At 34.0% G+C, this 15,097-nt stretch overlaps 1 protein-coding gene and 1 non-coding gene across 3 annotated transcripts; one reads left to right on the forward strand and one right to left on the reverse strand.

The window, feature by feature from the left end:
- Positions 1 to 761: 761 nt before the first annotated feature.
- On the forward strand, positions 762 to 13,277 carry LOC128992238 (uncharacterized). 2 transcript variants are annotated; one of them, XM_054415713.1, is made up of 9 exons: positions 762 to 1,019; positions 4,391 to 4,485; positions 6,344 to 6,566; positions 7,560 to 7,780; positions 8,078 to 8,299; positions 10,530 to 10,669; positions 11,285 to 11,370; positions 12,560 to 12,722; positions 13,145 to 13,277. In XM_054415713.1, the coding sequence occupies exons 1-9, from the start codon at positions 954 to 956 to the stop codon at positions 13,210 to 13,212; spliced, it is 1,284 nt and encodes a 427-aa protein (XP_054271688.1). In that variant the 5' UTR covers positions 762 to 953; the 3' UTR covers positions 13,213 to 13,277. The 2 variants fall into 2 exon arrangements, with proteins under 2 accessions (XP_054271688.1, XP_054271689.1); XM_054415714.1 differs by having other exon boundaries at positions 11,291 to 11,370; positions 13,145 to 13,269.
- Positions 13,278 to 14,293: 1,016 nt separating this feature from the next.
- Positions 14,294 to 14,395, reverse strand: LOC128993678 (U6 spliceosomal RNA). The gene has a single exon (XR_008490806.1). It is a non-coding gene; the product is annotated as a U6 spliceosomal RNA (small nuclear RNA).
- Between the last annotated feature and the right edge of the window lie 702 nt (positions 14,396 to 15,097).

A 15,097-nucleotide genomic window follows, 5' to 3' on the forward strand; every position in this document is an offset into this window, starting at 1 on the left:
ATTCTAAACATTGTATATTGCCATTAGAATACCTCAAAATTGATGTGATGGGCTTAGGAAAAAGATTGTGCACTTTTCCTGATGCGAGTTCCTAACAACCATATACATTTTGCCATATAGCTTCGTAATTCACTGGACTGCCTCAATCATATGTATACTGAGTATTCTACACATTGTATATTACCATTAGAATAAATCAAAGTTTATGTGATGGACTAAGGAAAAAGATTGTGCACTTTTTCCTGATGCGAGTTCCTATCAACCATATAGATTTTGCCTTATAGCTTCGTAATTCACTGGACTGCCTTAATCATATTTATACTGAGTATTCTACACATTGTATATTACCATTAGAATAGCTCAAAGTTGATGTGATGGGCTTGGGAAAAAAGATTATGCACTTTTTATGTTCGGAGTTTTAATTGATCGCGTTATGTTAAGCCATAGCTACGTATAATGTACACTACGGTCTCAAATATGCCTTTTAAAATACGTCAATTAATTAGTTTTAACTTGTATATACGTTTTATCAATGTATAATTGACATTATATAAATATAAAAACATCATTTCGTACCGTATTGTCATTGAATTGGGTTTCCGACATCCCTGCAAAACACGTTTGTGGCGTCCGCAGGAGTACCAACCCACATCTATTACAAACCGAAAAAGCGCCGATGAAAAGAGCCGCTAACTTCACGACGGTACACGACCCTTCTTCTCTTCTTCACAAGTTTCAACAACAAAAACCAACACCATAACCTTAAAACAATTTGTTTTGGTCGGCTTTTATTAATCCAAAATAGGCCTAAGTCCAAAAATACTAACTCTTTCTTCTTTATGGTTCTCTTCTCTTGAATGATATTTGGCTGTCAGTGGTGGAAGTCCTAAGTTGTTTAATCATAATATAACTATTTTGCAATTAGAAAAAACAAGACAGCCTTTGGATCAAAAATGAAAGAAGAACTTTTGTCATCATGTATTAAAAACTTCATAACAAAGGCCACAAGTGAAAATGTGGTAAGTTTAGCTTTAATCAAGCAAAAAAAAAAAAAAAAAACTTAGGGTACAGTTTCTTAACTGGGCTACACTAATATCGATTGAAACTATTGATTCGATTAGCAAACATTCATGCGATTTTTTCACCATCAGCAAGTTTGGTTGGTTAGGTTAGGTAATGATAGTTCAATTTTATAATAGATATATTTTTAAATATCGATTTAAATAATCATATTTTCAATTTGATAGTTTCAATATAAAGGTATAGTTTCTTAACCCTAGATCTGGCGGTCATTTTATTCACCAGTGGCGGGTATATTTTGGCACTTTTGTAGTGGTATCATATATTTTGCCACAGAACATTTATTTGCGAATATAAGTACACACATATATATATTTTCTATTTCAGTGATGATTTTAGAATGTAATAATGTAAAAATATTCTTTTCCTAGCAATGCATTTAGGCGTAGTAGCAAAAGGTTTGCAAATTTTTGGATTATGCAAATTAGAAATTTCAAAAGCAACCCACAAGAAAACCACAAAATAATTTTTTTACACATTTTATCTGAATGTAAAAGTTGTGTGAAATATGATTCCCTAAGTAGAAATATCAATGTTTTTTAAATACTCATAAAAATAAAATTATAAAAAAATAAATTCTACATACATATTTTCTTTTTTGAAAAACTACCAAATTTCTTTTTGTCGCGTAGGAAATAATAGAATGCATAAACAAAAAATGAAATGATACTGTACAATAGGTAATAAAAAGATCTATCTGAAAATATATAGTTATATTTAGTTGAATTCTAAAATGTCGGAGAAATTTACGTCGGAATGTAAAATTTTGAAGATTTTTTTACGAAAACATAATATTTATGACATTTTTAAAAACAAATACAATTTTTACAATCAACCTTATAGATTCACAGGGAATTGTAGGGAGTTTATTGTAGTTTCAGAATAATGTACTAATATTGTATACAATTTAATTGACAATCACCAAAAACAGCTGTTTTTGTAGTCAGGTGACCAAAACTTTCCACCGCCAAAATCGATTTTGAACTCTCTAGTTTTTCAAACTATGTTTCTCGCTACATAATACCCTACTCACTCAATAATGTTTTATGCATGAAAATGAATCCTCAGAATCTCACCTTTCTAATGGTACAAGATTTATTGCGTTTTAAAACTGTTTTCATATTTTAGTAATAGAAAAACCCGACCCATGTCAACTTGGTCTATAATCGACCAGCGCCACTGAGAACTCACGTTTTAGTGGTCGAAAATCGACCAGCGCCAGATAGAGGGTTAACTGGGCTATGCTAATTGTGTCGATTGAAACTATCGATTTCATTACCTATATGAAGAAAAGATGTTCCGTTCCTTGATACTTTTTAAAATTAAAACATTTTTATTAGCTTGCATTCTTGTCTTTTCCTTAAAAATTTTGCAATCAATTCTAAACCAACTCCCCGATACACTAGAGACTTGAACCTTGAAACATAGCTCACAAATGGATGACATGCAATGTTAAATCATTTTATTTTCATATTTCCCTTTGGCTACACCCTATGGGCTTCCAAATTTTTAATGTTTACATTTTGATGAATGTTAATATAAATAGGCCTATTAAAGTCAGCTGTTAATACTTTTACGCCACACTACACTGTTTCGACAAACTTCCTGTACGCATGGATTTAGTCCAGAAAAAAACTGTTTGCCGTCAGCTTAATCAAATGGGGTTTCATTAAGTTACGTACTACTGTACTGTAATGAGTTTTACCGGACACCAGCTGATACTGTATATACTGTATTTGGCAACGAGTGAGAGTGATTAGTAAACTTACCTCTCTTAGAGGTTATGACTAGGCTAGTGATTGTTATTCCTTTAACTTTGTCGGTGGTAATATAGAAGGATTTGTACGGATTTAGCAGTATGGCGTAAAATATCATACGACACTAATCCAAAATATGTTTACCGGACTCGTGTGGTAAACACCTATTTTCAGGGCTAGTAACGTAATATACTAATTTGACAGTTTGTTCAAAGAGTAGAAGTTAATAAGTATACAGGTTTCTGCTCCCGAGAGATTCTAAAGTTTTATGATTATGAGAATAGTAGCAACATGTGATTACAGTTAAAAAGGTTTGGTTATGTATTAATAAGCCATAAAAAATTGATTAATCATATTTACACATTATAAAGACTAAAGATTATTTAAAACGAAAAACGTGGGTCGCATGCAATAGATACGGTAATAATAATTCATTAGGTTAAGATAATTTTAAATTAGCTATTGCATGCGCCCACGTTTTCGTTTTAAATCTTACAAGTATTTTATTCTCTCCACATATTTATAAATTATTTTTTACTGTTTTAGTTTGTTTATAAACGTGGTATTTTAAAAAGATTTTTTATTTATAAATCATTGGTTTAACAGAATTTAAAATTGGTTAAGTTAATTTTTTGCAAAAACGTTTATTATCTGACTCAATTTTATAATAAAAAATTAAAGTATTGATTCGATTAATAACAAAACTTAACTTATAACCAAACTTTCATATTGATAGTGGCAATGTTGTCGTATATCATAGTTTTGACGTTATTTCTTTAGCCTAATCCTTGAGCGGTCGCACCTGATCAAATTGATACAAAGGCTTTTTTCATTGCTGCCATTTTGTAACGAGTAGTACAACCACCCTAACGAGGTCTAGGTTACCCCTACCTATTATTGATCAGTTATGTAACTGGTTTTGTCGGGTAAATACTTGCCACTCCCTACCAATTAACCACAAAAAAAAACTACTATTAAAATTACTACCAACCAATTAATAAGTAATTTTAAGACTATTTTCATACATGTACCGGTAACTTACTGCTTTTTAGTTACAGTATAAATTTTTTTAATGTAGCCTATCAAAGTTTTTTCTTATTTTACAAACTTTCTATCATTTTGATACATTGTGACCTTTCCCGTCATTGGTAAAACACAGCATCATGCAAGGTTTTATATAGGTATACAATTTTTAAAAAAAGGTTCTCAAATATATTAATGTTTACAAAGCTATTAAATGGCATCTTTACACTCAAAAGTATTCAGTTCTCAAGTATTTACTGTAAAAAGATTGCTTGCAAACTTTGTATACCTACAAACATACATAATTAAACACAAAAGTAAGTTATCAATCTGATACAGTGCGACCAGTTACGTGACTTTTTGGGTGTGATCGCTGGATGGTTATCTAATTTAAAATTTAAATTAGATCATTCATGTTCTCATTCATGTTGGATTAAACACTTTTAGTAACACTTGTATGCCTTATAGGCTAAACTAATTCTATTTTCTTAGAATAATCATAAAGCTTAAGTTTAGTCTTTTGGTTCTAGAGACTTGATGGAAGGCATTTTGACGAATTTCGAACTATTGAAGTTCACTATGGAAAAGAATGGGGTTCATGTCAAGTTTCATTTGGAGAAACCAAGTAAGTTGAATACTAAGACACTGTTAATAACCTTAATGAGACTTATTTACTCATGAGACCTAATTATTATTTATTTTACAGTAATTGAGAAATAGTTATTTGTGCAACTAGTGAGAAAAGTGAGCAATTGACTCACTCGAGAGAAATCCTTACTCATGAGCCGTAGGCGAGTGAGGAATAGTTTCTCGAGTGAGGCAATTGTACTTTGAACTCGAGTTGCACATTATACTACAAAGAACTAAGTAGCACGCATACATTTTATACTCAAGAAATTTTTATTGCTGGTAGACGTTATAAATGGTTGATAAAATACGCTCAAACATCTTTTCAAGACTTTGGTTAATAGTGATGTTGTAATTAATGTGGGAAATAGTTATTTGTGCAACTAGTGAGAAAAGTAAGCAATTGACTCACTCGAGAGAAATCCTTACTCACGAGCCGTAGGCGAGTGAGGAATGGTTTCTCGAGTGAGGCAATTGTACTTTGAACTCGAGTTGCACATTATACTACAAAGAACTAAGTAGCACGCATACATTTTATACTCAAGAAATTTTTATTGCTGGTAGACGTTATAAATGGTTGATAAAATACGCTCAAACATCTTTTCAAGACTTTGGTTAATAGTGATGTTGTAATTAATGTGGGAAATAGTTATTTGTGCAACTAGTGAGAAAAGTAAGCAATTGACTCACTCGAGAGAAATCCTTACTCACGAGCCGTAGGCGAGTGAGGAATGGTTTCTCGAGTGAGGCAATTGTACTTTGAACTCGAGTTGCACATTATACTTTTCCTACAGTTACCATAAAACAAATAAATTGGTGAAGAAACATAACCTATTTTTACACAGAAGTGAACTTTTAATATAACATTTAATGTGAAGTGACAAATACAACAGTACAACAGCTGACCAGCTGATTTACAGCCAGTGCTGCCAACGTATTTCGCGCGCATACGACGTTGCCTGCATGTTACACGCTCACTATTTTATGCCTTCACGTTGCAAATCTGGAGTGAGACAAAGTAATTAGAGTGAGACAATGTTAACATTGTCTCACTGATGAGCGAATTGGCCACTTTGCTTTCTCAAATCAGTGAGAGAACATGTACATTGTTAGGTAACTGTTGGAAAAGAATGTTACTGTGTATAAGTTAATCTTTTTTAATCCTAGCCTACTTATATTGATAGGACTATAGCCTAGGTACGTATACATTTTTTTAGGATGACAAGAGTATTTAATAGAGAAAGAGAGAAGATTTTCTAACAGGCCTACTACTTGTTATTTCATATTAGGCTACAATAAAACCTTGATTATCCAGTCCTAAAAAATCCAACCAGTAAACCAGCTCAATCCCATCCTTAAATTACTACCCAAGTATAACATCTACCCTCAAACCCAAAGACTTGTTATGTATTTTACAGTAAATTAATATTAATACTTAAATTGTACATTTGTTGTTCAATGACCAAATAAAGAATCTTGAATTTTAACATTCATACATACTATTTCTTTAGTTTCTTTTGCCATTTTGCATGAACTTTGGCTGTCTCAAACTCATTTTGTGGTACTCTCACTAATTTCATAGGTCTGTCCTTTTCCTAAATTTGGCCTTCAGGCATTTTGTTTAGGCCGGATTATCTAGGCTTTACGGTAGGTATCTGATTTTTTTTTTTATTTTGGGGTTTTTAATTCATTGATGTATTAGTTTGCAATGAATTTAATTTAATTGATATGAAAATAATTCTTTTGGCAAATAAATACTGCATGCATTTAAATTAGTTTAAATTAGTTTTTTTATTTTTTATTACTCCTTATAAAATTTCAAAGGATCAAAACTGCAGCAGTGTTGGTATTTCCAGAGTATTGGCGAACGTGACCTGCGATGTTCAGTTACCTAAGGCCACTCGTCCGAATGAAGGTCTATTACATCTCAATGTTGAACTGAGCCAGATGGCAGCTGTTCACTTTGAGTCCGGCCCTCAGTCAGATCTTAGCGTTCATCTTAACCGTCTCCTTGAAAAGTTCTTCAAAGAGTCCAGATGCGTGGATTTGGAGTCATTATGTATAGTGGCTGAAGAAAAGGTGTGACAATTTATTGTTAGTTCATCAACCTAGTCAACTATGAAATTCTTATTTGTACATATTGTAGCAATGTACAATGTTTACAAAAGCTGTATGTTGATTTTTCTACCATTTGACACTCTCTAGCTGATAATTTCACACGGTAAAATTACTCACTGTTATTATAATTATATTATTTCAGTTTTTGGGGCTCAAAGATTATAATAGTCCTAGCAATAGATGTGAAGTCAGTGGATATTCTCCGCTTATCTTTTGAGTTTGAACTATCAGTCCTAAAAGATAGTTTAATGTTATATTACATACAGGGTGGCAGAGTAAATAGAGGATTCAAATATGAGGATTAGGCTACTGGTTAAATCCTGAGAAGGATCAATTCTTGACGCAGTTTTCATTTGTCTTTGGCTGATCATGAATTCTGGAACTTTCCTTGACAAAAAAGTATTTTAAATGCTATTTATTCTGTATTTGTACAAAAAGTTATAACAGATTGACGTTACTGTCAATACCAGGGTTTTGTCTGTTTCCTTAAAGGTTGTTTTACAGTGACGTAGCCAGGGGGGGGGTCCTGGGGGTCCGGACCCCCCCCTTCTGGTCTTAAATATAATATTTTTTTTTATTAAATGTAAAATTATACAATCATACTGTATTGACGTTGGGGTTGGTTACTTTCAATGCCAAGAGGGCTAAAAACAGCGTTTTAGGGCCTATATTTTTAACATTTTTCTCGGACCCCCCTTTTACCTGGGGGTATGGAAAACCCCCCAGACCCCCCGGTCGGTCGACCCCCCCCCCCCCCCTATTTTGAAATACTGGCTACGTCACTGTGTTTTATCAATTGTACTTGCGCATTCATGGACCCGAAATAAAGAAATATTTGTTAAAACATCAAAAAGTTTTGGCCAGTGATTAGGCTTTAGCCTAATTCATCAACCCTTTGGTTCCTACAATGAAATCATGTAGTGTGCATTCATTTGTAGCTTTTGCATTACTCAGGTGTGGAACGTCCGGGTTGACATCAACGTGTTAAACAGTGATGGGAACCTGATAGGCTGCTGCTCGGCTGCTGCGTTGGCAGCACTGATGCATTTCCGCCGCCCCGACTTCACTCTTTCAGGGGAACAAGTGATCATTCACAGCAACATGGAGAGAGATCCCCTTCCTATCACCTTACACCACCATCCCGTGGCGGTAGCGTTTGCCATATTCAACAACGGGTAGGTAACAGCTGGAGTAATCATTAATATTGCAGTATTGGCCTTAAAGTACATACCTGTGTAGTCAGCGTATAATCAGCGGGATATGTTTAGAAGTGAAATAACAATTTCCCAATTTTTTTTAGCTAGGTAATATTTTTTAAACATGTCATCTAGAATAATTATCATTCCCGGTGGTAAAAAAACAACACATTTTCACATGTTTACTACGATCTTATTTAAAGACCTAAATATTCTCTGAATTTTATACTCGGATGAACTGTTGGAGGGATCCCTAAATGATTTTTGTCCATGCAGTGATCAGGTGATTGCCGACCCCACCATGACGGAGGAGAGGGTTGCCCAGGCTCAGCTGGTGATGGCTGTCAACATGTACAGAGAGTTGTGCGGCCTCCACCTCAGTGGCTCGGCTCTGGCTGCGCCTCAGGTCATCTTGCAGTGCGCTACCAAGGCTGCCAAACTGGCAAATCACATCGTCTCTACGGTCAAGCAGGCGTTGGAGGCCGACCTGAAGGCCAGGTGAGTTTTTACCATCTTGTAGTTGGAATAAGATCCATTCTCTCTTATCCAACCCTCACAGAACCAGTCGGTCGGTCTAAACGGGCAACTATGATAGCTAACATGGTTAGTTATAATAGCTAAAGGGCAAGTGTACACCTGACACGATAGACAAATTAAATACCCCCGCCGCAGCAAGCCTGCAGACTAAGTGAATTCCATTTGCCTGATTTTATTTTCAATTAAATCTAATTCAATAACATAAGGTTTAATGATTATTGATTAGGCCTACCCAGGTTTGCTGCTAGAGAGTATTCTCCATAAGAATAACATGGGAATTTAAAATTTAAAATTTCTGAATTTTCTCCGTAACCAATAACTGTACAAAAACACTTCAATATACTAAATTATATGTTTTTTAATGCTCTTTAATGGTTTGGAGAAAAATTGGGAAATTTTATGTTTTGAGAGTCAAAAATGAGAAAAACCAATTTTCACCCCATAAATGGTTTAGACAAGTTTTTTGTAAGATTTGACAATGACGTCGAAATGTGCATGACCCTATTTTTGGACTACATGGATCACTTGGCAATTAAGGTAATGTAACCTCATAGATATTAGCCTATATCACAGTGATTCAGAAAAAAACAAAACATACAACATGAAGTTCCCAGCACTACGTCGTCTCGTCAGACAGAGATGTGTAAAACGGAGCAGACGAATAAGCACAAGCGTTTACGTCACTTTTCCATTTCATTTGATGAAGAAATTGATTTTTCAAAATTAATAATGGGGGGGGGGTTTGTTATATCGAGGGAAAGACACTGACAATTCGTTAAGTAGAGGTTAAATTCGCTATGTAGAGGTTCTGACAATGATAAATTCATTATATGTAGAGGTTCTGCTAGAGGTAGAGGTAGAGGTGCTATGTAGAGGTTCTGACAATGATAAATTCATTATATTTAGTTGTCTTATTTTAGCTGGGATCATGAAAAATTTGTTAAATCAAGGTCGTTGATATGGTTTGTTCAAATCAAGTTATTCAGCCTTGACACCTTTAATATGTTTATTATAGATAATAATCTACTTACGTATGCCAGTAGGTGTCAATTATAGATAATTATGCCGTACATGTTTTGAGCCTAGTACGGCTCATCTTCAGCAGCATTCTTGTATGTAAAAATATTTCAATCGAGTGGGAGGCCTACAAATGTCGTCCGGTCGAGTTTTACCTAAACGAGCATACGCTACGAAAATATGTGTAAATAGCATGCTAAAATGTTCTGTGTTTGTGTATATATGTGGTTCCTGTAAATAGTCGACAATCATCTCTCGATGTGAAATATTTTTACATACAAGAATGCTGCTGAAGATGAGCCGTACTAGGCTCGAAACATGTACAGCATAATTATCTATAATTGACACCTACTGGCATACGTTAGTAGATTATTATCTATAATAAACATGGTTTGTTCGTTATGTAGAGGTAAAATATACATTGTGTCTTATGGAGAGTTCTAGGGGATTAAAACAAAATTGTTATATCAAGGAATTTGTTATATCGAGGTTCGTTATATCAAGGTTAGACTGTATATAAATATATATGAATTTGAACGGATGGTGTTTTTGGCCTATCAAAACGAAAAAGTAATTTGGTCCTGGGTCCAGGTCTTACCATGAGACCTACGGTAATAGCTTATTCGCTATATGGGAAATTCGCTAATATTCCCTATATAGGAAATTTGCTAAAAAGACAAAATAACACCTCTTTTCTGTTCTCTTTGTAAAGGATTTATAGTTTAACAATTTTTAGGTCAGGTATTTTATATAGTTAATACGACTATACAATCTGAACTTAAAATTCTTAGAAAGGCCTCCTTCATTTCTCTTTCCCTTCAAATTGCAAGGTTAACTCCAATGTTATTAGGTTTGCTTTCAAAACCATAAAAACACAATATCTGCTCTGATACAAGTCTGTGTTGTGTAATTTCAAAGTAAAATTGTGATTGCTCTAGGTTTGGTTTTATTTTATTACTTATGTTTGCAACAAAATGTCTCAATGAATAAATCAAATCCAATTAAAATGTTCACTTTTCGTTAGAGAACATGTTATAGTCCTCGCCACCCTAACTTGAGGCAGCCCAAGGCTGCACTAGATATACTGCGCGCGGCCTTAGGCTGCCTCAAGTTAGGGTGGCGAGGACTAGTTCACATTCTAAAATGTGTTATCTCATATGTGTTGTATTTGCAGAACTGAAGGTCCTGTTCCTGGTTTGGTCAAATGCATAAATCTAGACAGGATACTGTCATCTTCCACAGACAGGAATACATTTCGTCTCAAAGGTTCTACCAAACCAAGGGTTAAGCAGGACGTCAAAATGGATGTACAAGGTAGTTGACTTTACTTATCAAGGAGAAAAATGTATTTTAAGTCTGCTTCAAATTCAAGAGCTTATCACTAACCTTTTCCATTGTATGATTGATTATTCTCCTTTCGCAGATAATTTTGATTGTTAACATTAACTATAAAGTTTAATTATTCTACAAGAATATAAAATGTTAATGGTAATAAATATTTTTAGAGTAAAAAATAAAAAATACTTGTAACATTGAACTTAGCTCTACATGAATATAAAATGTTAAAACATTTTAACCTTTATTCAGTTTAATTTCCTTGGTAAATGAAATGTGATTCTTAGCGTTTTACTCAATTACAAAGAATTGTCCACTAAGTTATGTTGTTATGTTCTATGAAGCTGGCTGATCATATTTTGTCCTATTTGATATTTATTGCGAGCTTTGTTTTAGCTGTTAGATGGATTACCTACAGTATTAACTTTTTGTTTTTGTATTCTGATTCTGTGTGACCAATTTATCATTCATATTGACAACCTCTGTCCTCTGTCCTTTATTCATTTTGAAGATGACTATTTGAATTGGCAAAACTAATTGTTCAGTAGACAAATTTTGGATTGCATAAACACAAGTACTTACCCAATTTCTTAGTTTCAGAAGAAAGTGAAGATGAAGTTCAAATAATAGCAGTTGCAGAGAGGACAGCTGAGCTGTTACCTTCGAAGAATAAAGTGGAGGTTTGTTGATGTCTCTCCCTCTCCGTAGTATTTTTAAACAGAGTGGGTTTTTCTATCCCTGTGTTTGTTCCATGTGAGCGCAAAAACTACTGAACACACTAGGCTCATATTTTACAGTTCGGCTAAAGTTTCTGTGCGCGCGACCAGATCTGGTTGGGTCTGTCATTAGATTAATAATTAAATAATTGTAATAAATTCATGAAAGGTTGTGTATTTCTATTTAAACAAAAACTCAATCAAAATATAAAACAATAACACTAAACATATGTTGAACTATTACCATATGTTATTAACATATTAACTACTACTGCCAGGGTCTAGGTAAGGGGGTTGGCATTTGGCGGGGGTACTTCTTTTGTGAAAACATTTGTGTCTTGCTACTCACTCACCCCTACCCCCAGCACTTCCAATAACCGGTGCCCGTATGTTTTAGTTCGGCTAGTAGGGACCCGTCCGCGCGCACAGAAGTTTTGGCTGAACTGTTCACGATGGTAGAATATGAGCACATAGACCTATTCATAATGCTACAACCTCCTCCGGATACACATCATGGGTGTCTCTAATTTTTAGGCAGAGCTTTTAGAAGTGAATACTGATTGGTCTTGAGTGTGTCAAATAGGATAAAGAAAATTTGAAATTACTCTAATTGCAATTACTTGGCTTAAATTTCAATAAATTTGTTAATTTAATACATCACACAACTGACCATTTACTTACTTAATGATGGGCATCACAAATCTCAGTAGATTTTCTGCCACACTACTGACTAACTTAAATAAGAGTAAATTTTAGATTGGTACGTTTTTGTTTTGTTTCTATACGTATGGTGGGTGTGTACCTTTTTTATACACGGCAAGTTCAAAGACTAAATCATTCACCCCATAGGAAAGGAAGCAAGGGTGACATAATAGTTTTGAATAAAAGGTTACAGGATTTTAATATACCACGTGATTCTATATTATCCAACATAAATTATATGTTTGGCTCTCAGAGTGTCATCTTTAAATCTGTAGAAATTGTTTTCTTCTTCACTCTTAAATGATTGCATTATATATCATTCACCAAACTGGGTTACACAATTAAGTTGTTCAACATTTATTTGTAGTTTTTATGAGTCTAACATTTTTGTCTTAACATTTAGTATTAGTTTGTCCACATGCCACATATTTTTATTTTGTAATAATTTCAGGTGAAAATGTTAAAGCCATGGGAGCCTTCAGGGGCTGGGAATCAGTGGATAGAAGAAACGCAAGAATCTGAATCTGAAAAAGAAGATGTACAATATAGTTCCGATAGTGACGTAGAAGTTGTCAAGCAGATCACCATGGAAGACCGAGTTATTGATAACATTGGTAAGTGGACTTGGTTTCAGTTAACAATATTAATGTCTTAACCTGACTCAGTTGTTGACACAGTAATATTAAGCGTGCAATCCTCCATAAATTGACAAAGATATGTTTGCCAAGTGAATGAGTTCCGTTATAAATATTAGCAAAATAACTGTAATGCCACTACTAGGAAAAATGGAGGTCAGTTTTGGTATTCCTCTAAAATTATCAACTGTAACTCGATTTCAGATGGATTGATATGAATGCAATACAAGAAGTGAGGCATAAGTCGGTTGAACTAATATTTTGGTTTAATAGTTGGTGTTGGTAGTAATTTGGATGTCTGTAGTAATGGATGGTTAATTTAACAAAAAAAATTCACCTTTATTTTATCAAAAATCTAGCATGTGAGAAACTCTGTTCTTAATAATTGTTTTTGTTCTCAGAACTGAGTGGGGACAGTGAAGAGGAAGACACGGTGATTCTAAAGTCCTCTGACGTGGCCAATGCATAGTTTTTATTTATTGTTTTTTTACTGTACCATATTTTTAAAATAAAGTTTCCTAGTGAATTTAAATACATTTTTGTAATTAGTGTCCTCTTGTATGTAGTAGGGCTTTGAATAATCTGTGATACTTTTTTCGGTAACAAAAGCCATCCCACATAATGTAATGTATGAAGACTGTTATTTTTCTAGTTCTAGAAAATTAAAAAAAAATTTACTATTTAGTCCCATATCTATTATTATTAAAAGAATTTGTTGGATTTTTGTGTGCAGCAAATCAACCCCTAAATATTAATTTTTATAGACATATTGGGTATCAATTTAAATCTCTTATTCTCTAGATGTGCCTTTTGTGGGTTTGAATGATATCCCGTGAAAGCCCTTCGTCCTATAGGCTTGTTAGATTCCATAGTTTGTGCTAAATTCTGTTGTCAATCATCTAAACTTTTTCAAGTTTACATCAAAACAGATTCGTATGATATAATTTTGTTCACATCCATAAGAAAATGTGGTTATCTGTAGTTGGTGATAGTTCAGTGAATTCATGTAAAATGTTGCAATGTTATTAGTATAAAATGTAAAGAAGAAAACGACTTATTGTGTTGTGAAAGGATTTTGTGTCTTCATAGTATGTTTTATTGATGTTTTAGGGGATTCAAGTAAAATATTGTTATCTTGGTTGTGTAAAATGTGAAGAAGAAAATGACTTACATTAGATTTTGTGTTTTCATAGTATTATGTTTTGTTAGTATTTGTAATTTTTCTAAGATGCCTCGACGAGATCATGCACGCAATGCAAATAATAGGGATATGATGAGAAATAATCTTGTTCACCCTTATCAACTATGTCACGGATTTTGAAGTCACACAGGCTGCTAGTTTTTCTTAATGTCCTTTTCTGTAAAGCTAGAATTCAAGTTCGAGTTTTCTTTGTTGTGGCACCATATAAAGCCATACCATATTAAATATAGGCTTTAACAACAGAATACGCAATTCAGGAATTATATAAAACCAATAATATAGGACTCACTAAAATACTATAGTGTAGTGTACAAGTGCTCATTTTGTCACTTAGTCCACTGAGCTGGAGACAAAAGTGGAACGCTTCACGATATTGCGTGTCATCCTTGCGCAGGGGCCATGCTAATCTTTTCTGTAGCATTCCAATTTTAGTATGTACTGCCGAAGCAAAAACAAGTTTTTGTCGGCCATGAGCCGGTCTCTGCAGTGGTACGACCCAGGAAATAATCTGGCCCGATTCATAACAGGCTGATGTAAAAGGTTCCATTTATGCTCCATCAGTCAATAACAAAAATGCCCTTCCTAATTTTTCCCGGAAGGGCAGTGTTGTCAGGTGTAAGATGGTTTATCGTATGTGTACGATACCTTTGCCCATAAAAAAAATTGTTTTGTAGAATGGTACGATAATATTGACGTATGTTCGATTATTCGTCATTATATACGATTATTTGATGAGTTACGAGACATAAATTCATGTTATTGATAACTTGATGATAAATTAATTTTGCATAAATTACAAAACTACCTAGGCCTATATCAAACATCCAAATCCACTGCTCTCTACTGCAGTTACCAACAGTAGAAGAGGTAGGTAATTGGTTGAGTAACACTGTAACAGCAGCTGCAGCTTTCAGGGATTTACGCCTACTGATAACGTGAATGTGCTAGTTAAACTGAACACTTGAGAAGTGCAAGTGAAGTGAACGCAGCTTCACAAAGATTTCTATTTTAAGGTTCCTTGTTTTTTATATAAAAATATGTTATGTGTACTATACTATACACTATTATTTGGAACCCAATACCATAATTTTTTACTGCTTTTTTACTCTGGTCAATCTGGCAACACGGCTGACTGCGGACAGGCGAAATCGTG

The sequence above is a fragment of the Macrosteles quadrilineatus genome, unplaced genomic scaffold (assembly GCF_028750875.1).
Source record: "Macrosteles quadrilineatus isolate MER2022 unplaced genomic scaffold, UCM_ALF_1.0 Scaffold_4__1_contigs__length_99947679, whole genome shotgun sequence".
Lineage (NCBI taxonomy): Eukaryota > Metazoa > Arthropoda > Insecta > Hemiptera > Cicadellidae > Macrosteles > Macrosteles quadrilineatus.

What these genes read in the sequence shown, in the direction of transcription:
- LOC128992238 (XM_054415713.1), top strand. Translation starts at nt 954, where the DNA reads ATGAAAGAAGAACTTTTGTCATCATGTATTAAAAACTTCATAACAAAG. An exon ending in GTTTCATTTGGAGAAACCAA is followed by an intron (nt 4,486 to 6,343) that starts GTAAGTTGAATA and finishes TGGTATTTCCAG; the next exon opens with AGTATTGGCGAACGTGACCT. An exon ending in TTTGCCATATTCAACAACGG is followed by an intron (nt 7,781 to 8,077) that starts GTAGGTAACAGC and finishes TTGTCCATGCAG; the next exon opens with TGATCAGGTGATTGCCGACC.